Raw genomic sequence first — 27,148 nt, forward strand, 5'->3', positions numbered from 1 at the left:
TTTTGATCTATATATTGTTTTAGAGTTTGAGCCATTAAAAAATATGTAACCAAGCTTGTTATAATAGATGTTTTCATAATATTACACATATAATTATTTCAGAATTTATGCAGGGTAATTGAGCAACCAAAGTTGTGCCCTTTTTACTTAATTAGAAAAGATATATAAAGACATTCTTTTGTAACCGAAAGAGTAATTGCTCAATAACCAGCACAAGAAACTAGCACTGTACCTGAATCATTGGAGCACACTAAGAGGGTGTTTAGATACATAGTTGTAAAGTTTTAGTGTGTCACATCGGATATTATATAGGGTGTCGCATTGGATGTTCGGGCACTAACAAAAAAAAAACTAATTACATAATCCTTCAGTAAACCGTGAGATGAATTTATTAAGCCTAATTAATCCATCATTAGCAAATGTTTATTGTAGCACCACATTGTCAAATCATGGAGTAATTAGGCTCAAAAGATTCGTCTCGCAAATTAGTTATAATATGTGCAATTAGTTATTTTTTTTACTATATTTAATACTTCATGTAGGTGTTCAGACGTTTAATATGATATGGTGTAAATTTTTATGTGGGATATAAACAGGGCCTAACTGAACCATCCTCTCAAAATGTGTACTCAAATATATCGATGAAAGTGACTATTATTTGCTAGGATTTTGTGGTGATGAGTCCTTTTTTAGTTGTTTTTGTCAGCATAATTGATTAATTAATTGAGTATCGAATTGATCAATCAGAGGCTATGGCCCCCATCATCTTTTGCTTATTTTGGTTTAACAATGTCCAACTTGTGTCATGGCCTTATGAGTTGGCTGAATTTGGCGAATTGCATCATGTCCATGAGATCACAACGCATTATGTATGCAAACACATATGTACAGAACCTCTTTAGTTTGATAGCAACGTTGAGTTGCAGACACATTGGAGTTGAGTCAGTCCATGGCAGCTGGAGTGTTACTAGTGGCGCGCACACACACACTGACATTGGTGAATTTAGTGGCCACCATTAGTGGACTGATCATGTAAGTAACTAAGCACTTTTAATCGATAGTTGTATAGCATTATATCACTTCATCTTTAGCTTTGATGTAATTAAATATAGTGGAGTCTGTGGTAATTTGTGATGTGGTAGCAGGTTAACTGAACTCTTGACCTCAGCTCGATAACTTTTAACTCTTTTTTTTTTTTTTTGCTTATTGTCATTACTCACAGTCACTGGATTTATCCATCCAACATGGACATGCATGCTATCTCCAATCATAATGTCAATTTATAGGCCATTGTTGCCTCTTTTTGAGTCTTTATATTACTAGACTTCAGAGCAAGCTTGTGAACCGTAATATTAACAAAGTTAAATTGAAGTGCTATATACTCCCTTAAAAATTTGAGCGTATTGAAACCAAAGGATTATTAAACAATCCTTTGACTTCTTTTACATTATAGTGACATCTCCATTAAAAACAAGAAATGGTGGTGCGTTTATATGATGAGAAAAACAATTCAAAGCATGGCACCGTGCTACTGCATGCTATAGTAGGTCAGCACATTAAACGACTACAAATTGAGTTGAAATATCACAAAATTTTAGTTCAGTTGTAAACATCAAAGACAAATTAGGAGATACTTTTAGAGATGATACCCCTGCAACTGTTTCAAGCAAGCGACAGCTGTCAGCAGCTCTGATGAATGTGGCACAGGCGACTGAATGTTCAGTTCCAACCTGATCTTGAAAAATTCAGAAAGAAGCCAAATGTTCTACTGAAAAAAAGATAACATTGCAAAGTTTGGTCAGAGTAGAAATTCCGTCACAGAAAAAAGATGGTCGTCAGAGTAATCTCGGATAGGCAGAGGCATCTCTTTCTTAATTAATAATTAATGACAAAAGAGCCAAATCTTTCATGAAAATCCGGGCGACAGCTGACAAAATTATATCTATCTGAAGGAGAAGCCTTGGAAAATTGAATGGATTAAGACTTCGAATTATTAAAGATTGCATCAAACACAACTACTGGAAGATCAATTCATGCATGATGGCACACTGAAAAAGATTACTTTCATACTTAAAAAAAATCTTGAATTATGGGACTAGCTAATTAACTAAGAAGAACAGTTCAGAGCGACCGTTCTTCCACACGTCTGCATCATCTAATATCAAAGGCTGGACTGGTCCTGTTGCTCTTATTACAGCTGACAGTGATGGAAGGTAGAAGAAACGTCATGAACTTATCCAAGAGATAGATAGATAGATAGATAGATAGATAGAAATGGTGATGGATCATGAGATGATCACAAAAGCGAAAAAAAGGCCAAGAAATATGAATCCTAGCTTGGAGATGGATTAGGGACCATCAGGTAGAATATATCTGCTGTGATGTCCAAATCCAGATATCAGAACGGAAAAGGCCTTGTTTAGATCCAAAAAATTTTAGCCAAAAACATCACATCAAATGTCTGTACACATGCATGAGGTATTAAGTGTGAGAAAAAAAATTGCACAGTTTGCATGTAAATTGCGAGACGAATCTTTTGAGCCTAATTACGCCATGATTTGACAATGTGATGCTACATTAAACATTTGCTAATGACGGATTAATTAGGCTTAATAAATTCGTCTCGCAGTTTACAGGTGGAATCTGTAATTTGTTTTGTTATTAGTCTACGTTTAATACTTCAAATGTGTGTCCATATACTTCAAAAACTTTACATCCAAAGATTGAATGAGATAAGGTTTCTTCTCGTACGATTTAAATTTCACTGAGATTTTGACAGCCAGAAGCCCCATTGGCCAAAAAAGATTTGAAGCCATGTGTGACAATATAACACAATCTTTTTGGGTGAAGGGAGAACAAAAATCTGAAAAAGAGAACAGTGAGTTGGGAATTTGGAGAGTATGACACCATGTCACACCCTCTTAACCACTCTAGAGTATCGATAAACACAGCAATGGTAGGGCAAAAACGAGATCACAATGATGGAAAAGAAAAACCTGGATTCAGAATCTTGTAAGCCTCAAACATCGTATTTGAATACTCAAGGGACGATTACATATTAGAAATAGACTACTATTACAAGAAAATTTACTATAAAACACTTAAAATTTACTATTTTTACTATTGGACACCCAAAAACCCGGTAATTTGATGAAGTACATCATTATCATTATTTTATTATTTATGCGCCATATAAAGAGAAACAATTAGAAAATACAAGTTTATCCCTCGGACCAACAACTTCTAACCCGACTGGGTTCGATTTGGACCAGACCCAAGCCACTTTCCCTCCCAAGATCCCCTATTTAGAACCCTAGAAATTGGAGATGTCCATGGCAAGCAGCGACAGAAGCGGCGATGAGAGGTGTGAAGCAACGTATGTCTAAACCCGCTACTTGCTAGCGTTTTTGAGAGAGAGGGTAAGCATGTTAGGAGAGAGCAGATCAATACCCATAGCTCGTCGTCGCTGCCGCCGTGGATGCCATCGCCACTGTCTCCAATTTCTATGGTTTTGTAGATTGGATTAGGAGGGGGTGGCTTAGTTGGTATCGCTAGGGTTTGGAGAGGGGGAATTGTCATCGGGATAGAGTGTAGCTCGGGTCTGGTTAGGATTCATGACGCTGGCCCAAGAGCCATTTCCATCCAAGTGTACTATAGCAAATTTTATCCTATTCAAGGGACTTTCTTCCTACTCTCTTTCTTCAGAAAGCAAAGATTAGTTTTCAGAGGACTAAACAAATCTGAAATCACAATTTGAGGTGGATACGGAACCAACCATTGGGCCTTGGCCTTGGTTCGATGCTCATGATCAGGCCGATAAGTGTGGGCCATCGTGCCGGGCCAACATATCAGCCCATCGTAGCTCACTATGATGTTCTTTACCGTTTCGGACTAAACACTACTAACATTTTTTCCATTACATGGCAAACACGCAAACACATCTCTATCTCTATCTCTTATCTATCTCTATCTCTATCTCTATCTTTACCTTTACTTTATACTTATACTTATACTATTACTATTATAAAAATTTAAGGTGTTTTTGCCTGAAAATTTTGTACGTCGTCCGATTTGTTTCCATTGCCGTATCGGTTTAGTTTGGCACGATTCATCCATCGTTCGCTCGCTCGGACTGACAGTGAAGAAAAGGAATATTTTCTTGCTTTATGTGTGCAAATTTAATTATGCTGTAGAAAGCTGACGGAACTGACATATATGTGTTGTAAACTTGAGGGGAAGGAATAAGCCTATTTTACCTATCTCTTGTTTTGTCTATAATCAAATGGTATCTCTCAACCCAAAACCGGATATAATGTTTCCCTCAACTTAAAAAACCAGTGCAAATTAGCTTCATCAGTGGTTTAGAGTACAATGATTTATGCTAAGTCAGTAGAAAAAAACTTTTAAAAATAATAGTGGACCTATATGTCATTCCCTCTCTATCTGACACATATGTACAACTTAAATTTGCAATATATTGGCATTTTTTCTAGTTATTATATAATATTAAAACGTATACTTCTTTCATTAAAATATAGCCAAATATAGCCATGCAATACATTGTTAGAAAAATAATTAAATCTTGTATTCAGGCCCAGATATGTGTGGGCCATCAACCTATTTTGTACTGTATTTAAAACTCAAATATTATATGGGGAAATATAAATTTATATTTATATACTCGTGAAGCGTTACCAAATCAAGCAGAATGAGTTACTCTAACTTCCGAATCGGCTGGCTGCAAGAGGATGGCCAAACGATATGCAATGTCCACTGTGTAGAACAGAGAATGAATCGGCATGCCACCTCCTTGTCCAATGCAGATACACCAGAAGGATTTGGAGCCTCCTCGCCTCGTGGGTGGTTTATTCGTAGATAAATCCAATTCAATGGGAGTCGTGCTGAGACGTCCACGCTGGGTGGGAAATGCTAGCCAATAAAAAAATATCCTAAAAAAGGCTTGCGTACCCTAATCCTCCTGATTGTTTGGGAGATCTGGAAAGGGAGAAATCATGATGTCTTCGAACATAAGGAGACTGTAGTCCCTAGGCAATTGGCCAAAATAAAAGAAGTAAGAACTTGGGTTCTGGCTGGAGCTAAAAAAAAAACTTAGAGAGCTTCTTCCTTCATACGTATAGTTTTGTATAACCTTTTTATTTCTTCCTCTAGGGGTTATACTTTTCTCCCGCTATATTTAATGAAATAGCACAATCTCATGTTGATTCCACTGAAAAAAGGCTCCTAACTTTCAAAGGGACATGGATCCTTGATAGATCGTGTTACCAAATCAAGCATAATGAGTACCTCTAACTTTCAGAGGGACATGGATCCTTGATAGATAGCGTTACCAAATCAAGCAGAATGAATTCCTCTAGAAGCCACCCTCATAGGCTTATATGTCAGGGACACACATCCTTCTAACTAAGTTAGAGGAGCCTCTCGCAAATCAAGCTGCAATATACGCAAATGACTAGTTCAACAAACGAGCCACAATAATTCAAACTGGCTATGGATCATATACCCCCTTCTGAACTTTGAACATTTGATAAATGAATTTTTTAGCATTTTGAAATCCGAATCGATTTATTATTGCCGACAAGGCACACACGAGAGAGGAGCACGCGGCGGCTGATCAGCCGTCGAGGCGGGCGACGCCGCCGCCGCCGCCGCCGTCGGTGTCAACGAAGCGCTTGACGGCGCGCATGAGGTCGCCGGAGGCGGCGGACCAGGGGTCGATGGTGAAGAAGCCATGCTGCTGCCCCTCGAACTCCAGCGCCTCCACGGGCTTCCCCATCGCCGCCAGCCTCGCCGCGTAGTCCAGCGCGCGGTCGCGGAGGAGGTCGCGCCCGCCGACCACCACCAGCGTCGGCGCGAACTCCGCCGCGGCGAGGTCGGGGCTCGCCGGCCCGAACGGGTTGGAGAACGGGTGGTCCGCCGTGGCGCCGCCCGCCGGCAGGGAGAGCCGCCAGTAGCGGTCGTTGAGGTCGCGGTTGAGGAACGCGTCGTCGGGGCACGCCGCCTCCGACGGCGTCCGCTCCACGCCGCCGAAGAACGGCATGAGCTGGACGTAGCCGGCGACGCGCGCGGGCGCCAGCTCGGCGCGCCCGGAGGCGGAGCCGAACCGCACGGCGAGGTGGTGCGCGATGGTGCCGCCGGCCGAGTCGCCGGAGACGAACACCCGCCCGAAGTCGGCCGCCTCGGCGACCCACGTGTCGCCGCCGGGGCGCGCCTGCGAGGCGAGCCAGAGGAGCGCGTTCTCGGCGTCCTCGAACGCCGCGGGGAGGCGGTGCTCGGGAGCGAGGCGGTAGTCGGGCGCGACGACGACGGCGCCCAGCTCGGCCGCCAACCGGAGGCAGTAGTTCTGGCAGTTGGGCCAGGTGCGCGACCCGATGCAGAACCCGCCGCCGTGGTAGTAGAAGAACACCGGCAGCCGCCCGCCGCCGCGCTCCCGCGGCCGGTACAGGCGGACGCCGAGCCCGCGCGCCGCGTCGAACACCGCGTCCTTCCACTCCACGCTCCCGTCGTCCCGCACCGGCGTCGCGAACCCGGGCGCGGCCCTGCGCTCCACGGCGCCGTCGCTGTACACGAACAGCACGCCGCGGCACTCGTCGACCACCACGCGCTCCGCCGCCATGGCGATGGATGGATGGATCGAAGCGGGAGGAGATCGACAGTGAGGTGGAGGTGGAGGTGGAAGCGTGACGTGTGGTGATATAGGCGCGTGGAGTGGTGGAGGTGGTTGCGGTATGAGATGAGACGAGACGAGACGAGAAAGGCGTGGTGCCGTCTCGGCCGGCACAAGGGTACAAAAACCGTTCCAGGAGTTCTTTCGTTGCATGTACGGTCGGTCGGCACCTGTTGTTGATAGTCAAATTTGGCATATATGATAATAAAAGTTTATATGGTATGATTCGGCTGTTAATCAAGCAAATAGCGGTAGGAGAAAATTAGTTAGTATTGACCTGGATAGAGAGCTAATTATATTTGCCATTAATTAAATTAGATGAAGCAATTTAGCCGAAGCTAACCAATATTGAAGATATATATTAGGGATTATCTGGTAGCAGTGAAGGTTAAAAGGGCGAGGTATGATGCGAAGTAGGCACAGAAGATCTCGGTGCACACTATATTCAGAATGCAGCATGCAAGAAAAGCTTCCAACAGAAATCCGCTGGATTGCCTACCGTCATTAGATAATTGTGTTTCCTACCTTCAATCGGTTAAAATAATGACGCTTCATTATAGTTCTTTTTTACGTTCTTCTTTTTTGCTTTTTCTTCTTAGAAGTAGATCAATTCAATTTTCTTTGCCGATTAGCTTGAAAATCGGTCGCTCATTGCCGCGAAAGCGTAATGGTTATCTTGTTATCAAAATTTGTTCTTGACGAACCGCGTGTTGGCGATTTTCGACGCCAACATCTGTTTTTTTTTCTAACGAATTACCGACGCTTAGAGTGTGCCAATTTCATTAAACATAGTAGAAGTAAAAGGTGTGTATAAGTATGAAAAAAACTGTATAAGAAAAACCAAAGCTAAAGATGAATTCTGGGAGTCGTTTCCCTTCTGCTAGGGTATTGGTTTTGACCTCCTTCATGATTTTTCACCACTATGTCTGGCAGACTGGCACATGTGATGCTTACCAAATCGGCGTTCTGTACTGCATGGCTGTGTGCCTGTGTGTAATTCATGATTTACCGCTTGTCATTTGGGGGTTGGGGCTGACCCATAAAATTACCAGCTAGACAAATTTACTGATGTGGAAAGAAGGAAGTGAGGAGAGAGAAATATGTAATAAGTGGCCCGTAAAACTGACAGCTAAACAAATTTACTGGTGTGGGGAGGAGAGCGAGAAGACAGAAACATGAAAAGAGAGTGATTTTACTACGGGTAGGGGAAAGAGAGGAAGGATAATATAAGAAAAACAATTTAGTTAATTACCAATGTTTACAGTTTTTTTTTTGGTGTCTCAGCTGATATATGGAATGGTCTCTATATGACATGCATATGATATTAATGAGTTCTAAATATCTCTAACTGAATGGTTCAAATAATATTATAGCATCAACAGGTGATTTCTACAAAACTTTCAAATGAAAACGGTATGCTGCTAAAGCAGTCAATAAAGATCCCCTACCATTCGATTCCATTTCCAGACAATTCGAAAACAAAACAAAAGGTGGGTATAAAAGGAAAACGATAGCCGGACAGAAAAATCCATAACATTTTTTACCCTACTCCAAGTAACTCACGCAACACTCACTGGTCTAGTATATCATAGACACATGAGTGACAAATCATATTATCAGCTCTAACGTGGCAAATCTTCAATTCACCAAACATCTATTACTACGTTGTTTAGCTCCAAATATTTGAAATAGCTTAGAATTTTCTATCACCAAGCCTATCATAGAATCACTCATATTTCATATAGCAACTGGAACGAAGTTTTGCTCATTTATTCCCGGTATATGAATGGCTCAGAGTAACAGTTCTAGCGTTCACGTTTATTTTTGCATTCAATTCGTGTATAACAGTCCTGAGTCTTCGCCGTTCAATGCGCATTCAGTGGTAACGCCACGACTTGCCTTGCTGGACTGGGAGTTGAGTGGAAGTCACTGAACCAGCCAGTGAGTCAGCCAGCAACTTGGGAACGTCTGTATCATCAAATGCAGACATGAGGTGGAATCAGTTTCCCTGGATTCATGATATTGTTGGGATCCAACGCAGCCTTTATTCTTTTCATCGTCCTTAGCGACTCGATGCCCAGCTCTTTCTCTAGGTACTGCCAAAATGCATAGAAAAAATAAAAGTCAGTAATGGGGGTGATGACAGCCATGAGCAAGACAATAGGAGGTCCTATCAGGAAATTCAAAAATAAAGTACATCTTGATAACCCGTAGGGTAACAAATTTACAATAGGCAGCAAGGGAAATTGAAGTTTTGAAGGTACGTTCTGGGCCAGATACTCATGAACTTTTAATCTGTTCAACCATCATGAATGTACTGGTATAGCCTCTTGCAATTTTCCTATCTTAAGAGAATGGTTAGTGATTGGCACTTGGCGGTTGTGCCATCACTTTGAGAATCGTATCAGCAAAGATGGCTCTTGTATCTGCTAGCAGAAGTGCAGAACATAATAAAAGAAAACAGGTGATAGACACTTGCCTTCATTTTCCCTGTACCTACACCATGCTCTCCTGTACAGGTACCTGTTCATCATCAGAGTCAATATTAATCTTTTCAGGCAGCTTTTACATGCTGGCTTGGTCAGTTTTTCATTGTACCTTCCATAGAGAGAGCAGTATGAACCATGAAATGGTTTAGCCTCTCCGCTTCACGTCGTTGGTCTTCTTGACTAGGGTCAAATAGGATTATTGTGTGGAAGTTTCCATCACCAGCATGAGCGATAACCAAACTAGGAACGTACAAAAATCAGAGGTAAGGAATTCATGATTAAAAAAAGATGGCATGATGTCTTATTGGAGCCATTGCGAGATAATAACATGCTTGATGCTACTTTATGCATACTTCAAATATTAGATAATGGAGCACATGACTATGCCTTGTATTAGATATAAATGAGAACATAATTTTACACAGTGGCTTTGCATAATAAGAGAGAACGTGTACCAAGTCAATGGTGATGCATCAAGCTTTTCCTTTGAGACAGATATGCATTCTGCAAGTCTAGACAAAGGAACACAAACATCCTGCATAAATAAACATATATGTGGCATTAGATGACTTGATAGAGTCAGTCCACTGAAAATTGAAAGCTTGTAAGGGTATGATGATTGTGACGACCTTTGGACGATCTATATAAGCATATGAGATAAAAAAAAATCAGAAGGGGGAGGGGGGATCCATTTTATGCCATTGAGTTGTCCAATCTATAGACGCACATGATACGGGAGCCACATGTCATCCTCACAGTGAGTAGCATATTATGGATTTATCCTATAAATATGGTGCTCACAAGATTTAAATAGACCAGCTTGCTAATGGAGAAGTCCTATCTTGATTCAAAGAAAGAGTTGAGATACAAGACCAATCATATTTACATAGCCGTAAGCATGTTTGGTTGCCAATTGTCCTCCTGAATGCAGCACTTATTTTGAGATCATAATTGTTCTCACATTTATGAAGAGGATGATAACTACGAAGGAAGATGCTGAGATTCGCAACTACATAATCAAACATCAGGTAGCATGATGTGTAACATCAAAGTACACCGACTATGCTTGATCAATATATTTTTTTGTTCAAAAAAATATATGTTGACAAGTTATAAGTAAACAGACCGTTATCATAGCCTCATGATCAGGTTTCATGGCAAAACCGGCCCAAAGTGCTTCCTTCCTAATCTGCACATATAAGAATAAAATGCTATCATAAATATGTTTCAGCAAAAGGAGAAACACATACTTCAGTACTGCCACTGCCACTGTTACCCAGATATAGGTGGATGCAAATTGATAGTTTGATACCATATTCAGGCATGTGTAAGATTATGCAGAATAAAGACTACTTTATTTACTAGGAAGTCTAAAATATTCAGATGAGTACTAGGAAATCTACACAAGTTCAGATGAAAAAATTGGCTGACCTTCCATAACTCCTCTTTAGCATCCGGCTCTTCTACAAAAACAAAATCAGATCCATGGTGTTCTGTGGCAATCTTTTGAACCAATAGTGTTTGTTCAAGAGCATAGGCTTCTGGATATTCACGATGGAAATATATTAGAAAATAAAAAAATAGATTGCGGTATTCAAGCTGAAAAAAATAGTTGCATCTTAAGAAGTTTTTTAATGAGAAGGAACATTGAGTTTCGAGTGGAACTGCTCAAAAGTGGATAACAAAACCCAGATATTATATTACTCGAAATGTGCTGGTTTTGTCCCTAAGACAGGAAGATCACAAGCCCAGACTTGTATGTCACTCTTTGAAACCAAACTTGACTACATACCGACTGCTATTTAATATGTACTATTCAAAAAGTTATCTTGACAGAAACAGTGTGCACAGTAAATTTAGTTTTATTCGAGAGTTCTTTACTCACTACCGTTGATCATCAACCAAATTCATAAACACTAATTGACGGTAAAAGTATAAAACTGTGGAGTTGCATTTGTCAATTATAGTGTCAACATATCTAGAGAAAACTAAGATATTCTATGCCTATTGGTTCCTGTTCCATCTTTTATTTATTATTTGAACACTTAACTCTAGAGGACTCAGTACTGCCAAACATAGATGCACAATACAGTATAAAGTAGACTTTTTTGTCAAAGTTCAGTGTGAAGTGTTAACTATTCAAATAAAAATTAGGTTACCTGTCCCTATGAATTCGAACATCAAGGTTGGTACTTCAGGTAAGTTTTTACCATTTGCCATGTTAATTGCCCTTATCTGAACCTCATCCAACAATTCCACTCTTGAGACCTGGTCAAGCAGAAAACATACAAGTAGTCATAACCTACAACCTTTTTAAATTGCTTACTGAAACACCTGCAGAAGTTCTATGAAAGCATTTCAATATTTATAGTTCATAGAACCAAATTTCCCTAGTTAGTTAACCTAACACTTGCCTATGGAGACAAGCGGATTTGCTCAATCTGAAACAGAGGTGTAACAATCTCATATATTTTTTGATGTAAGAAGGTAGAGCTACCTTATAGCCATTTCATTGATCGAAATGATGGATTACAAAGTGGAGGTGTGACAATTTCATATATGAGCTTCATCAGCAGAAAAAAGACAAGCCTGTAACTAACTAAAATCAGAAGAAAAAAAGACAAACCTGTATACCAGAAAGCATTGTTGCAATAGCAACATCAGCAGCATCCTTAATTGTTTGAAAATTGCACATTGCAACCTGAAATAGCAGAGCACCTAGGAGTGTCTTCACCAGTAAAATAAGGAACAAAATAGACAGGTAGTACAAAATAGTTCGTACAGCAAAATGAACATAGAAATCCAGTGTGTGTGTGTGTGTGCATAGATCTTTCAACAGTATTAGGTTTAGAAATTTAGGGAGTAGATCACATCGATAGGCTTCAGACCATGTTATTTTTCCAGTTCAGAGCACACAGCAGGTGCTTAGAAGAGAAGCTTTTATTTGTTCAGACTCACAAATGTTCCCCATTTCCCAATATGCAAGATAATAGCTATGTGCCATAGCATGATTATAAAGGATTTCTCCAAAAAGAAAGATCTATGAGCAAATGAAAGTAATTGGTGTACTACATAAAGCCATAATAGTGTATATGCTAACACAACAACTGCACACACCAATATGCAGAGAGTTGACGGCATTCAAGTCCAGTACACACTGTAAGCAAAACATTGTTTGGACAGTGTCTAGATGAAATAGAAGACCTACCACGGAATGAGATGGAAGCTTTTGAAGACGTACAGTCACTTCTGTAATTACCCCTAAAGTTCCTTCACTTCCAATGATCAAACGAGCAAGATCGTATCTGACATTCAACGGAAGAGAACAAAAAACCCATCATTGATGCCAAGAATACATGTAAATCCCACATGTATTTAACACATTAATGGGCATAGGAACCAGTGAAATAATGATTCACTCCCAAGATACATAAAAAGAAACTTATTTGGGAGGGGATCTTGCATACCCAGCTGCACTCTTTCGGGCTCGAGAACCCGTCTTGACAACATCACCATTAGGTAGAACAGCCTGCAGTACTGAGAAAATTTTACTATTTGTATGTGAAAGTCAATTGAAAATAGCTCACTCAAGGATAGCCAAAAGAACCTGGAGGTTAATCACATTGTCCCGCATTGTTCCGTACCTACAAACTAATAAGCAAATCATCAAAGCCATTTAACAGTAAATCATAAAGATAACCATAAAAGAATGCACCATCACGTGGATTACAGTTGTACATTATTTTTCGATGGGGTGGACCGTTTCACTATAAAAGCTCGAAAGTACCCTGAGAAATATAAGGAGAATTACCTCACAGCTAGTGAACCAGAACAGCGAGTAGCACACATTCCTCCAATAGTGGCCCCAGGCCCTGCAAATCAGATAAGAATACTTGAGCTAAACCACCGATCTAGCACAAAATTATGCTTCATATCATGTTACCAAATGCCCAAAAGGATGGGTGAAGTTGGACGAATATGCTGCATGTCATGTTATCACAGGCACAAAGATGTACATATCACCCAAATGTCTAGACGATGCAAGAAAGTTAAACAAAATTATCAGAAACTAAATTTAGTTAGCAGCAACCAAATGACATTCAGTACAAATTCATACTGTTTTATGTCAAAGTTAGTGGACAGATTATGTTTCACGTAAACAATAAACAATGGACTTGCCTGGGTCAAGAGGGAAAAAGAGGCCATATGGTTTCAGGTACTCATTCAGCTCAATCCATCCAACTCCTGGTTCAACAACTACATCCATATCCTCAACATGCAGGGATTTGATTTTCTGTGAACGATTTAAAGCAAACTACAAATTAGAAGAAAGTGAAATTAACAGAGAAACAGCTTTGTATCGTCTCATCTATCCTGCATCAAGAGCTCACTGCTAGTAATAGTTTTGTCTGTTTGGCATATGGAAGTAGTATCAAACAATCAAACCATGGTAAAAAGAAATTGATGGAACATATACTGAAGCACCTTTTAAGGATTAGAAACAAGGGTAATTAATTCAGAAAGATTTAATTTCCACGAAATTATTAGTGTCTACAACTATATGGTCTCTAGTTACATTTATCAATGTTTACCTTCATCAAAGACATGTTAATGCAAACACCACCATGAGGTGCCAACGTGTGACCCTCAATTGATGTAGCCCCACCATATGGTACAATTGGCACCTGTCTCGAAGAAAAAGGCATCATCATTCAGTTCTATAGTGGAACCCTCATACAAGTAATTAGCCATCATGAAAACATTGGGAGACATCCACACTGTCTGCTCCTTTTATAGACTATTGCTGGAGACAGCAAATGAAGGTAAAGAATTCCTTTACTGAGAATATGGCATTCTCAAGGTGAAAATTGATTTCCAATTTTCTAAACAGATTTTAAATGGCACGTGTAACAAAGTACAAGAGTCAGACGAGAAAAACGAGAAGCCAGAAAGATTCGTTACATCACACGTGATTAGCAGCAGTACCAAGGTCATGTAAACTAAAACAACCAATAAAATTAGTCTGAAATCTGAAATATAAAAATCTAGCTCAGCATAGTGTGATGGAAAGTGGATTTTCACAATTCACACAATCAAATGTAGTAAAGTCTAGCAGACGGATAACTGATGCGGCTCTTTCTAAAGAAAAATGCAAAAGATTCGCACCGTGTTTGCATTAATGAGACATACCTTGTACTTGTTACAAGCCATCACAATCTTCTGTACCTCATCCTGGGACCTGCAAAATTTGATTTGGGCCGGCATTACAATCTCTGAGAGAAGGACAAGGTCAACACATAACCCCACAAGACGAACTTTGGTATCAATCAGTATCTATCACTATTCAGTAATCAGTACTACTGTTAGATCAGGTTATACCTCGGGAAGACGACGACATCGGGCACATTGACTGCCTTGTGGAAGCTGTTCTGCGGCGTGCCATGGTAGTGCCTCTCCTCGTAGTCCACCGTCAGGTTCTCCTGCGAGGACGGACACTTAGCAGTCAGCTCAGCTCAGCTCACCTCAACGGCGAAAGCATCCTCACTGAAAAGGCCACGAGCTCATCACCCCGAGGAAGGAAGCGAGCTCGTCGATGAACTCGTTGGGCACGCGCTTCCGCTCCCCGCGCACCACCAGCTCGGTGCTCTCCTTGCCCCCGACCCTGGAGAACAAAAGCAACGCGTCAATACGCAACCGCGGGATCGACTGAGCGATCGGTGTGGGGGCGGGCGGGCGGGCGAGCACCGGTGGTCGACGCCGGAGCCGCAGAGGGCGACGGTCGTTCCTCCGGCGGCGGCGGCGGCGAGGAAGGAGAGGAAGGCGGGGAGGCGGGCGTGGGAGGAGGAGGAGGAGGAGGAGGGTGGGGTTTGGGAGTGGTGGTGGTACGGGGCGGGAGGCGGGAGGCGGAGGGAGGAGAGGGGGAGGAGCGGGCGGCGGGAGCGGGAGAGGCGGAGGAGCGCGGCGGCGGCGGTGGCCATGGCGGCGGAGAAAGTGGGGGCGAGAGCGAGGCGAGAGTTCGCGAGTGATGATGAGAGGTATGTATGGGGGCGCGCGTGGGTGGGTGGGCACGTGATCCATCTGCGTGGCCGTGGACGTCGTCTTGTGGTGGAGGGTGGCACGGCATCGTTGGACCACGTGCCCTCCTCCAAAACAAGCACAAGAAATTAGTAGTATGATTTTTGAACAAAAGGCGTTTGTAGTCCAACGGTTAGGATAATTGCCTTCCAAGCAATAGACCCGGGTTCGACTCCCGGCAAACGCATTTTTGTAATTTTTTTTCATTTTTTGTCAAACACACACATATCTTTTCTTTTATTTTTTTTCATTTTTTGTCAAACACACACATATCTTTTCTTTTCTTTCTCTTAAAGGTATCTCTGACTTCAGCAATAACCACTACTTCCTTCGTCCAAAAAAAAAAAAACCTAATTCTGAGTTTGAACCTGAACACATTAGGTTTTTTTTTTTTTGGACGGAGGGAGTATCTCTTAGCCCTATTCGTTTTTCTCTTATATTTTAACATGCATTGTATGTCTATGGCTAGTTTAACACCACATGACATTTCAAATATGAATATTTCTAATACATACATTTCAATTGAATCCAAATTCACAATTTCAAACACAACAATTCAAATACAAATTTAAAATTTTCAAACAGTACAGAGGTGAAAACAACATTAGCTCTCAACCTTCTTTCTTTGCTTATACCACCGCCTTCACAAAATAACTCAATTTTTTCATCCATCCCATATAGGGGATGCCTACCTCGCGCAGACGCGCAAGAAGGGTAGGTCGAGCGCACTTTTTTCTTTTGTTGTATTCCTAGCCCAGTTCGACTCCCTAACTTTTCGGCCCATACACGCGTGGCAGGCTGGCAACCGCACAGCCTAGTGCCGTAGAGCTAATGTTAGCGCTAACAAGGAGTAACAATTAGAATTAAGTAGTCCTTTATAATGAAATAATAAATAAACAATTGAGTTGAAAATTTTCAAAAATTTAGGTACATTTGTTTTAAGATTCAGATTGAAATTTTTGAAATTTCAACTTGAAATTTCAAAAATTCAAATTAAAAGTTTTAATTTTTGGGTTGAAAGTTTTTGAATTTTAAGTTGAAGGTTTTTGAATTTTGGTTGAAAGTTTTCGAATTATGAGTTGGAAGTTTCCAATATTCAAATTGAAAATTTCAAATTTTAAGTTGAAAGTTTTCAAATTTGACTTGAATTTTTTTCAAATTTCGAGTTGAAAGTTTTACATTTTTAATGAATTTTAATTATTTTAGGAAGTTTTATATTTAATTTGAAAGTTAAGAAAATTTTGTATAGATTTTCAATTTTTTTAGTAAAGAAAAAAGAAAAATCTCCCGCCAATAAAAAAGGAAAGGTTATCTTAATTTAGTAACTACTACTTAATTAAACTAATCATGATCTATCCTATCAATAAAGCTATCCTATCAATAAAGCTAGCCGAATGGCATTCCCCCCAAAAAAAAATCATGATCTTTTCAAATCCCGTTGTAAACGCACGCACGTGGCAGCTTGTTGGCTCATCGGACGGAATAGGAATCGCCTATAGCTGGTGGTCCAGAAACGCGTATGCGGCCGTGGGCCTAAAACACGCGCCGCCGCGGCGCGTGAGAATTAGCTTTTCCGTCCCATATATACCAATAAAAAAACTAAAGGACTAGAATACCCTCCACTATATCAAATCCAAAGGCAATAGTCCTTCAGTTTATCTAGTACCAATGTAATTGTCTCTTATTTTATCTAAGTCACAATGTATTTGTTCCTACTTTCACTGCAAATTTGAACGATATGATAAAACCCCCAGACAATATCTACAGAAAATTTTTCACTGCAAATTTGAACGATATGATAAAACCCCAGACAATATCTACAGAAAATTGAAGTGTACAGAAGAGCCAATATCTACATACATGTTCAACTGTTCAAGCTGCACAACTGGCATTAACTTCAAGAACTTGTAGAGAATAAACAACTCGAAAGAGAAAACAAACTTTTCAATTCTTCATGTTTACTGGAAGGAGGGTGCAAACATGTCACAGATAGCCATTGTTATTCTGCTCAATTCTGATATCTGGGAGTTCAATATTTCAGGAAAATACAATTGTTCATCAATCAACAACTTCCAAATTGAATCAAACAATATTTGGGACGGCAGATTGGGAGCGCTACCTTGTGAAGTGATTTACCCGGAGTTGGGGGATCCAATTTTAGGCACCTGTTTAGAGAAATTGTTGGAGCCTAATTTTTACTTGGAGGCTCAAAATATTTGCATTGGGAGCTATATTGGGTATATGGGTATGCTCTTAGTTTGGATTTGTTTTTTAAAAAGATATGCAGTTGCACGGAGATTTGAAATAACATAACATTCTGGACAACAAAGATAGTTACTCCTCCAATGATAAACCACAATTTTTTCTACACAATTAATTTACACATGAAAAAATCTCAATAAACTGGAAATTATGTGTATTCTTCCACCGCAAGCTTCCTTCAAGGTCCATTTCAACGTCAAAGTGAAACAAACTCAAAACGAACCATTTCGCCTCAATGGAGCTTTAATCCCAGATATCAAGATCACCTAATTAACAAGCCGGAACGTTTGGTCTTATCAAACTCAATCCAAAATGGAGATACCAGCCGGTAAGCTGGTACATTTTCGACATCCTTACGTGACAAATCTGAAACATGAACGACGTTACGGTGGTCTGCCTTGCAGAGATATTTCATGGCAACTTTAGATCCATCCACAAAGTTGAACGCCTCAAGAATTGCCATTCTCGAACGATCACAGGCTGCTATAGGCCTCGGATCTATGTTCATGGCTTGGAGCACGACAGAGTTCCTGAGAATATGATGTGCCAACTCCAGCTGGTCTTTCTGACCGTAAAATCCTGCGATATTGACCTCCTTGAGATGGTAGTGGGGGCATGGAGGAAGAGTTCTTAGTTTACCATGAGCTTTGCGATACCGGAGGTGATCACGACAATTCATCCACATCTATAAATACAGACCAAAAAAAATAGACCTTGTAAGAGCAGCATGTTATAAATTAAACACACGAGCATGATATATGATTATATGATGGTCAGGCCAATATCAGCATCAAATTAGATGCATTGCCAATTGCTCAATAATCAGTATATGTAAAGGTAATTCATAATTCAATGGAGCTGTTCATTTCAGCATCCTTAATGACAACTAATGAAAAGCATTTATAAGTTCACTGACAATTTGTCGGCAAAATACATAATTTAAGACTTGAAACTTACATGAAATTCAAGCTTTTCCATCAAGGGAGCAGCCTCCAAGATGCAGGCAAAATCTAGAATGTCAGCATCCCATTTCCTTGGGCCAGAAAATGCCAATTCCAATCTCAGATGTTTTAGATAAATAAATTTGATTGGTTTGTCTGGCAAAGTAATCCTCTGAAACATGCACACAAATAACAATGAACAAAAATAGTGTAACTTGAGTTAACCTGTAAGATGGAAGTCTACAAGTAAATTGGGAATATAAAGAAGTGATGTGTCTGCAACCTCAAGTTCACGACATTGCAAAGTCAGCATCTCGAGACGTGGAAGAGTGCTGGGAAGTTCGGTGAAAATATACTGAAGAGAATCAGAAATGTCCCATGACTTTATGCGTCAATTTGTAAGCACATAAATTCCAGGAGGTGCTAACGGTATCAATGGACCAATGTACTCGAGTGTTGTCAGGCCAGAGTTTAACTCTATCTCTTTGAGACATGGGCATTCATAGACATACAAATGCTTAAGCTGGGTTGAAAGATGAGTAGTCCGTAAGCTTGTAATCAATTTACAGCAATATATTCCAAGAAACTCCAAACAGTTGCAATTGGACAAAAAAAGTTGTAGATCTTCATCAGTAATGCCCACATCTAGTAGCTTAAGCCTTTTAAGGTTCTGAAAGCCCTTAAAATCTGCAGGTGGCTTCAGAGAAATGGAACCAAGTTTCAAAGACTGCAAATTTTCCATGTTAGCAGCATCAAAAATCTGAAATGCAAAGTTATATGGCTCATCTATGGGCCAGTGGAAAGATCTGAAATCAAGAACAAGTTGCTTTGTCTTCGATTTGATGGCGAAGTTCACCCATCCATTGATGTGATACGCATTTTCATTTTCTAAAAGTCCTATAACTTCGATTTTCTCAACGCCTCCACCGTTGTGCTGCTGCAAGATTGCGTCCACCCTCCTGATAAACTCTTCAGCATTTAGCTTCCTGCCTTCAGGTGTTATGTCTCTTTCGATGTAGCGCCTTGACATTATTGATCGATAACTAAGGTTTAGGTTTGTGTGGCTGCACCAAGTGCGGTTCCATTGGCTAGATAATATGCTCGTTCTAGCAGCTTCTCTTAACGGTAATTTTGACACGATAGTGCAGAGAATATCCTGTAGTAAATACAAATAGATTAAATATACAGATTAGCGAACAGAGATACGGAAAGGTTCTTCTACTAAAGGCATTTTGCATCATCTTTTTGCCGGGTCGGCTGAAAGATTAGGCCGAACAGCGAACAAATACAACGGGCCTGTTTACTTTAATGTCAAAAAAATCTTACCAAATTTTATCATTATCAAGATTTTAGCAAAGTTGCTAAAATTTTGGCAGGATCTCTTATATAGTTACCAAAATTTGGCAGCAAACTAAATATAGCCACTTTTTTATAACTTTAACAAAATTTAGTAAGGTCGAAAATGACATCAAAGTAAACAGGCCTAACATCATCTTGTGAGGAGGACCAAGATGCTAAATTCGAGATCGATATTTCATACCTCGGGTAGGTTGCTCAACTGAAGTCTCCATTTCTTCCTCTTCATCATTTGTCCATGCAGGTCTTCTTTTGAGGCTATCCTCTTTCTCTTTTCCATTTTATCTACAGTAAAGGAACAGAATAATCACATAACATGGATACAAGCATAACTGCATAAGAGCAGTATTTTTTTTCTCCTTGTCATGCCACTTCTATAATTAGCTTATCACATTTATTTTTTTTAAATGAAGCGCGCCATGACTTTAACCTTTTTTTTTTTTGGCTGCGTGGGGTTTGGAGCAACTTAAAAGTTAAAGCCGAAGCTCATTTCCAGTAGGACACCAAGCAAAATAGTCATATCGAATCGGTTGTAACTTGTATCCCTTTTACCAAGGCCCTGTTTAGATCCCTAGCAAAATTTTTCACCCTGTCACATCGAATGTTTAGACACATACATGGAGTATTAAATATAAACGAAAAAAATAACTAATTACATAAATTACGTATAAATTGCGAGAAGAATCTTTTAAGCCTAATTGCTACATGATTTGATAATGTGGTGCTACAGTAAACATTTGCTAATGACAGATTAATTAGGCTTAATAAATTCGTCCCGTAGTTTACAGGCGGAATCTTTAATTTGTTTTGTTATTAGTCTACATTTAATACTTTAAATATGTGTCCGTATATCTGATATGACACGTAAAAACTTTTCACCCTTGTATCTAAACATGGCCTAAGTTTATATAGGACAATGTGTGTATAGCGTCTGAATTCAAATGAGGACTCAGAAGATTTGATGTAGCTAGCTGACATAGTTCAGACTTCAGAGGGTCCTAACTGTGAAACAAATTACAGAGCACTTACTTCTCTAGATTCCAATCAAGCCAAATCTTGATCTTATTATCTAATTTAATTAATTAGCTGCAGCTAATCCAATCTAATAGTAGAACCTATTCAACTCAGGAATCAAGAATCATGGTACAAGCAGATGCGAAAGGTTACCTTGGGTCTCTTGGGGAGGAGGCGGGAGGTCCCCTGCCGCCGCCGCCGGCGAGAGAGGCTGTGCGCCTTCGACGGGGACGGCGGAGTTGCGCCGTGCTGACGTGCTCGCCGGAGTGGTCGCGGTGCCAAAGGGGGCGGCGTTTTAACGGGCTCTCGTTGACACACGGAGTACCTAAATCCTAATATGATACGAAAAATCAGAAATTAGCCTAGAACCTGCTTTATCTGAATTTCAGCACGTTGAATAAGGTAAGGAAAAGCCAAAACTTTTCCAAAAAAGAAGCACCAAATAATCTAACTCTAATCTAATACTCCCTCCATTCCTTAACTATTTGACGCCGTTGACTTTTTTAAACATATTTGACCGTTCGTCTTATTCAAAAAATTTAAGTAATTATTAATTATTTTCCTATCATTTGATTCGTTGTTAAATTTACTTTTATGTATACATATAGTTTTACATATTTCACAAAAGTTTTTGAATAAGACGAACGGGCAAACATATTTAAAAAAATCAACGGCGTCAAATATTTAGGGATAGAGGGAGTATAATCTGGAGTATCTATCTATCTATTACTCCATCCAATTCATATTATAAGTCGTTTAACTTTTTTTTCTAATCAAATTTCTTTAAATTTGATCAAATTTATATAAAAATATAGTAGTATTTTCAATGTAATTCAAACATATTATGAAACTATATTTAAATTTCGTGTTTCATATTTTAGATATTGTTAACTTTTTTATATAAACTTGATCAAACTTAGCAAAGCTTTACTAGATAAAATGTCAAATAATTTATAGTATAAAATGGAGGTGGTATATGTTATCGCTACCGATGTGGTCATCCTCCGTAGAGCTGCAGCTTCGCCTCCTCCAAAAGGCCATGTCCTCAAGTGTTTGATGAAATTAAGGCCCTGTTTGTGGGAGCTTGTCCTAGCTGCAGCTTTTCCCAAAAGCTGTTTCTGCTAGAAGCTGCCCCAAACAGTCCACAGCTTTTGTTCTTAAAAATGAACTAAGAAGCCAAAGCTAGAGAAGCTGGGTTTCAAAGCTTTTTCAGATTCTCAGAAACTGGCTATCAAACAGCTGCTTCTCAGAATCTAAAGCTCCCTCGAACATGCCCTAAATCTAGGCATGCCACAAAATTTTTGACAAATTTTTACGAGCTTTGGCTGCTTGTGTTACCTTTGTTTTTTACTCCTCAGGTTCACGTCCGATAGTTCTCTTTTGGAAGTTTTTCCCCTTACTGCCAGTTGACACTTGACAGTCACTAGCTACATGGATTATGCTAATCACACAATGTTCGAGTTCTTGGTTGCAACCAGCTAGGCAAGAAGGACGGGTCCCTCTGTATTTTCTTCATTGAAGAGTTTTTAAGATCACTGCAGGTCCCATTTTTACCTGATGATATGTGAGGATGAAAAGAATTCCTGTCTAGAATAGTGGTGGTTGGAGTGTTGGACATGTTAACTAGTGTCACTTAATTAAATTCGAGAAAATTTTGAATTAAGAGAAAACAATAGAGAGGAAAACATAACAATAATCTGGTGAAATTTGAATGCTACAGCTAGACCAACATTGGTGGTGATTTCTTTTTTTTTTGTTACAAATGAATTCAAACAGGCACCTGCTCCACCTTTATGAAATTATGATAAACTCTGCAAATGCCTTGGTTATTCTTCCTGTGTGGGTTTTCTCCTGTCCAATGTTGTGTGCAAATACTCCTACCATATCACAAGGAATTTCACAAAGTTTACCTGCTGTATTATTTTAAAGTTGAGAAAGGCCCGAGATCTTCCTAGCTAGCAACGCAAGCTGCGAGCTAGCTAGTCCGGGTTCAAGACTCACCCCCTCCTTAATTTAAAATCAATATAGTCCTTCCTATATTGGTCTTTTTTTTTTCAATCACATTGAAAATTGTGAATCTATACAAATACGTGTACCGTGACTCCGTGAGATGAGTTGAATCCGAAGGACTATGAACTACCCAAACTCAGATATCTACTACTGTAACAGTCTGCTCATTACGAGCTCAGATGTACTTGACTACTCCTAATTAAACCTTTACCTCAAAGTCGAACCACTGTTTCATCAGTATATCATCCTGTAGTCCGAAGCGTAATTAACCAGCCCCAAGATCTGTCTTGTTCTGCTCAGCGTTAGCCTCGAGCTCATCGAGTTGATCTTTCAGCTTCTGCCCCCATCTCCTCTTGCGGCTGCTTCTTTATCTTGAGCGCATCCAGGTTGAGCTGCCAGAAGGCTCGATCGTTGTGCTTTCTCATCATCAGCCTTCTGCGCCTTGGTCAGCTTGTCAGATTTCATGGGAAGACCTCCGATATGATACGGTGCGATTGGCATGTCGCCCTGCGATTCAAACATGGAATGGAATAGCATTTTGTGGAATCAAACACCAAGCACAACCACCACACTGGGGCTCCTCGATCGAACAGTCGAACTCGAAAAACTTGTATACATAGGCTAAATGAATACAGCGTAAAAAACGTGGTTAACAAGCTGACGGTAAGAAAAATTAACCAGGATCCTGGATGCGAGCGCAGTTTTCGCACGGTGTGCCGCCGCGCCAACTCATCTAATATCACTTATAGAGGCTCACTCTTAGAGATGGGGCAATGGGAAATTCACCGACGGGGAATACATTGTCCATATGATAAAACTATAAGCACAAAATGATTTAATTTATTCCATAAATAAATCATGACATTGCAGATGTAAACTAGATTGAATGCATCATTAGATCTACACATGTAAACTAAGCAGTAAAATATGAACAGATCAAATATGCACAAAATGTCGAACACGTACCGAGGTGGTAGAAAGACCGGTTGCTCGGCAGGAACTACTCGCAGTTGCGAGCGTCGACGAAGGCGCGAAGCACGCGAGCGGAGAGGAAGGCGAGCCGTCGCGGACAAACAGAGAGCAGTCGCGCGAAGCGCTTCCCAAGAACCTTATTGCCGCCTTCTCCCGGTGCAGGACGTCGAGATTTCGCGTGTGTTGCGTGAAGACGACGGCTCGGTTTATATAGAGATAGATCGCCTGATCAGGGCGCCCGCGTAAACCGAACCGGATAAGTCGCGCATAACCTATCCGTACTCCATGCCGTTTTCACGTACCGGATTTTTCAGAATGTTTCCAAAACAAAACAAATCCGAATTTCCCGCAGCAAAACAAAACTGCAAAAGGAGGCTGCATCTGCGCAAGGGTGAGGAGCCAATTTTGCGGACCATTCGATGCGTACGTCGTGCACGCGCGCCGCCTGCCCTGCTCTGCCAGGTGAGGCGAGGCGAGCGCGCGCGTTTCCCCTCTTCTCTCCACCACACATGCTTCAAGTAGCTAGGAGGGCATCCTCCCTTTTAAGGAGGTCCCCCTCTCCTAGAATAAGCAATGTGGTACTAAACTCCACATGCATGCCATCCCATGAGGTGGGTTTTTGTGATTTTCCAAAGAATTAATCTTCGAATGGGCCTTAGCCCATCTATTAATTCCAACAATCCCCTACCAAATCTCAAAATCCCACTGAGATTTGCCTTTTCCAATATACTGTTTATATACCAACGGCTCGATGGAGACCGATTAAGGTTGAACATCTATCTAGAACTCCAAGCTACACTTACTCACAACTTGAACAATGGACTACGCCTTGGATTGCAAGTCTTGTGCAAGCAAGTTTCACTCAGAGTCTTATCTGGTACTAGACCGTCTGTAGACTACCCCTCGGGTGGAGCGTATAAGTTATACTCCTAGGTCTTTAGTAAGCTTCCTAGAAGATTCACCCAAAATCTCCATAGACTGCGACCAACGGTTAAGCTTACAAAGGTGAGTTCTTTCAAGAATGCTCTGCAGGACAGCGTCTTCGCTAATTAAAGCCAACAGAACTCATTAAGGCATAGCCAACCTGTCTTGCAGCTCACAAGAGTACATGCATCTTCACTTAGAGAGGGTATAGATTGGTACTCTCCTCTAGTTTACTAATGGTTTGTTCTTCACAGGTTCTAATTCACGGGATCTCCGATCACATAGACTGGGTTACCACTATAGTATAACTCACACGGGTCTCAAACCCATCTCCTTCGATGCATTATCTATCACATTTCGTGATAATCCCTTCGTGAAGGGATCTGCCAGGTTTCTAGCTGTTTGGATGTAATCCAACGTTATAACTCCGGAGTTTCTCAATTTCCTAACAGACTTCAATCGTCTTTTCACATGTCTAGACGATTTCATATTATCCTTAGAACTATTCACTTTGACAATTACCGTTTGATTGTCATAGTTCATAAGGATAGCCGACACCGGTTTTCAACAATAGGCAGATCCATTAATAGATCATGCAGCCATTCTGCCTCAACAGTAGGAGTATCCAGTGCTGTCAGTTTTGCTTCCATGGTTGACCTCGTCAAAATGGTCTGTTTGCAAGACCTCCACGAAACAGCACCACCACCCAGTGTGAAGACATATCCACTAGTGGCTTTGATCTCATCCACATCAGAGATCCAGTTAGAATCACTATAACCCTCCAGTACCGCAGGATACCCAGTATAGTGAAGCCCCAATTTCATAGTACCTTTCAGATAGCGCATTACTCGCTCAAGCGCACGCCAGTGATCATCTCCCGGATTAGAGGTAAACCGGCTCAACTTGCTCACAGCAAAGGAGATATCAGGCCTAGTTGCATTAGCCAGGTACATTAGCGAGCCAATGATTTGGGAGTATTCTAGTTGATTCCTAGCAATTCTTTTGTTCTTGCGAAGCAACAAGCTAGGATCATAAGGTGTTGGAGAAGGCTTACTATCAATGTAGCCAAAGCGATTCAAGATCTTCTCCACATAATGGGACTGCAAGAGTGTAATCTCATTCTCACATCTAATTAGCTTAATGTTTAAGATAACATCAGCTACTCCCAAATCCTTTATATCAAAATTTTGAGACAAGAATGATTTAACCTCATTTATCACCTCAAGGTTTGTCCCAAATATCAGTATGTCATCAACATCCAAGCACAGAATAACTCCCTCACCCCCACCATGGCGATAGTACACATATTTATCTGCCTCATTGACTGCAAAGCCTGTAGATGTCAATGTTTTGTCAAATTTCTCATGCCACTGCTTAGGAGCTTGTTTCAGACCATACAAAGACTTCAACAATTTGCACACTTTGCCTTCTTGACCTTCAACTACAAACCCATCAGGTTGATCCATATAGATCTCCTCATCCAGCTCTCCATTAAGAAAAGTTGTCTTAACGTCCATTTGATGAACGAGAAGACCATGTGAGGCTGCTAGGGAAAGTAGCACACGAATTGTGGTCAATCTAGCAACAGGTGAGTAAGTGTCAAAGAAATCTTCGCCTTCTTTCTGAGTATAGCCCTTAGCAACAAGCCGAGCCTTATACTTTTCAATAGTACCGTCAGGCCTAAGCTTCTTCTTGAACACCCACTTGCACCCCACAGGTTTACACCCATAGGGTCGCTCTGTCACCTCCCAAGTCCCGTTAGCGATAATGGAATCCATTTCACTATGGACAGCCTCCTTCCAGTAGTCTGCATCAGGAGGCGCATATGCTTTTGAAATTGACTTAGGAGTGTCATCCACGAGGTACACAGTGAAATCATCACCAAAGGACTTAGCCGTCCTTTGTCTCTTACTCCTTCGAGGAGCTTCACTGACATTCTCCTCAGAGACATGTTCATGTGTATGTTCAGTTTGTTCCGGTGGTGTGATTGAACTGGAAATTATTTCAGAGGGTTGGCTCGAACCACTATGTGTATCCTTCATTGGGAAAAATCTCTCAAAGAAGGTAGCATCATGAGACTCCATAATTGTACCAACATGCATGTCAGGTACCTAGGATTTAACTATTAAAAATCTATAGGCAATGCTATGATGAGCATATCCCAGGAAGACAGTCCACAGTCTTAGGTCCAAGTTTGCGCTTCTTCGTTATTGGTACATTGACTTTCGCCAAGCACCCCCATGTGCGCAAATAAGAAAATGATGGTTTTCTCCCAATCCATATCTCATATGGTGTTTTGTCCTTATTTCTGTTAGGAACTCTGTTTAACACATGATTCGAGATCAACAATGCCTCCCCCCACCATGCCGTAGGTAGTCCCGCGGTGTCCAACATGGCATTCACCAAGTCAGTCAGTGTGC

At 40.7% G+C, this 27,148-nt stretch overlaps 2 protein-coding genes, 1 non-coding gene and 1 pseudogene across 3 annotated transcripts; 1 reads left to right on the forward strand and 3 right to left on the reverse strand.

Annotated features, from left to right (window-relative positions):
- Positions 1-5,239: 5,239 nt before the first annotated feature.
- Positions 5,240-6,780, reverse strand: LOC127779882 (probable carboxylesterase 15). The gene has a single exon (XM_052306803.1). It carries the CDS (start codon positions 6,632-6,634, stop codon positions 5,633-5,635), a length of 1,002 nt encoding a protein of 333 aa, XP_052162763.1. The 5' UTR covers positions 6,635-6,780; the 3' UTR covers positions 5,240-5,632.
- Positions 6,781-8,434: 1,654 nt separating this feature from the next.
- Positions 8,435-15,203, reverse strand: LOC127779881 (D-lactate dehydrogenase [cytochrome], mitochondrial). The gene is made up of 18 exons (XM_052306802.1): positions 14,920-15,203; positions 14,743-14,836; positions 14,554-14,654; positions 14,365-14,413; positions 13,767-13,859; positions 13,354-13,468; positions 12,986-13,046; positions 12,782-12,818; positions 12,642-12,703; positions 12,383-12,479; positions 11,801-11,875; positions 11,334-11,442; positions 10,606-10,715; positions 10,301-10,363; positions 9,630-9,709; positions 9,284-9,414; positions 9,165-9,208; positions 8,435-8,781 (listed from the first exon to the last, which is right to left on the reverse strand). The coding sequence occupies exons 1-18, from the start codon at positions 15,150-15,152 to the stop codon at positions 8,662-8,664; spliced, it is 1,674 nt and encodes a 557-aa protein (XP_052162762.1). The 5' UTR covers positions 15,153-15,203; the 3' UTR covers positions 8,435-8,661.
- A 161-nt stretch (positions 15,204-15,364) lies between these two features.
- TRNAG-UCC (transfer RNA glycine (anticodon UCC)) lies at positions 15,365-15,436 on the forward strand. Its single transcript has one exon. It is a non-coding gene; the product is annotated as a tRNA-Gly (tRNA).
- Positions 15,437-17,747: 2,311 nt separating this feature from the next.
- LOC127780758 (F-box/FBD/LRR-repeat protein At1g13570-like) lies at positions 17,748-20,088 on the reverse strand (annotated as a pseudogene).
- Positions 20,089-27,148: the final 7,060 nt, after the last annotated feature.

This window comes from Oryza glaberrima, chromosome 7, assembly GCF_000147395.1.
Source record: "Oryza glaberrima chromosome 7, OglaRS2, whole genome shotgun sequence".
Classification (NCBI taxonomy): domain Eukaryota; kingdom Viridiplantae; phylum Streptophyta; class Magnoliopsida; order Poales; family Poaceae; genus Oryza; species Oryza glaberrima.

What these genes read in the sequence shown, in the direction of transcription:
- LOC127779882 (XM_052306803.1), bottom strand. Translation starts at nt 6,634, where the DNA reads ATGGCGGCGGAGCGCGTGGTGGTCGACGAGTGCCGCGGCGTGCTGTTC.
- LOC127779881 (XM_052306802.1), bottom strand. Translation starts at nt 15,152, where the DNA reads ATGGCCACCGCCGCCGCCGCGCTCCTCCGCCTCTCCCGCTCCCGCCGC. An exon ending in GTTCGAATTCATAGGGACAG is followed by an intron (nt 10,716 to 11,333) that starts GTAACCTAATTT and finishes GTGAATATCCAG; the next exon opens with AAGCCTATGCTCTTGAACAA. An exon ending in TAGGTACAGGGAAAATGAAG is followed by an intron (nt 8,782 to 9,164) that starts GCAAGTGTCTAT and finishes GCATTTTGGCAG; the next exon opens with TACCTAGAGAAAGAGCTGGG.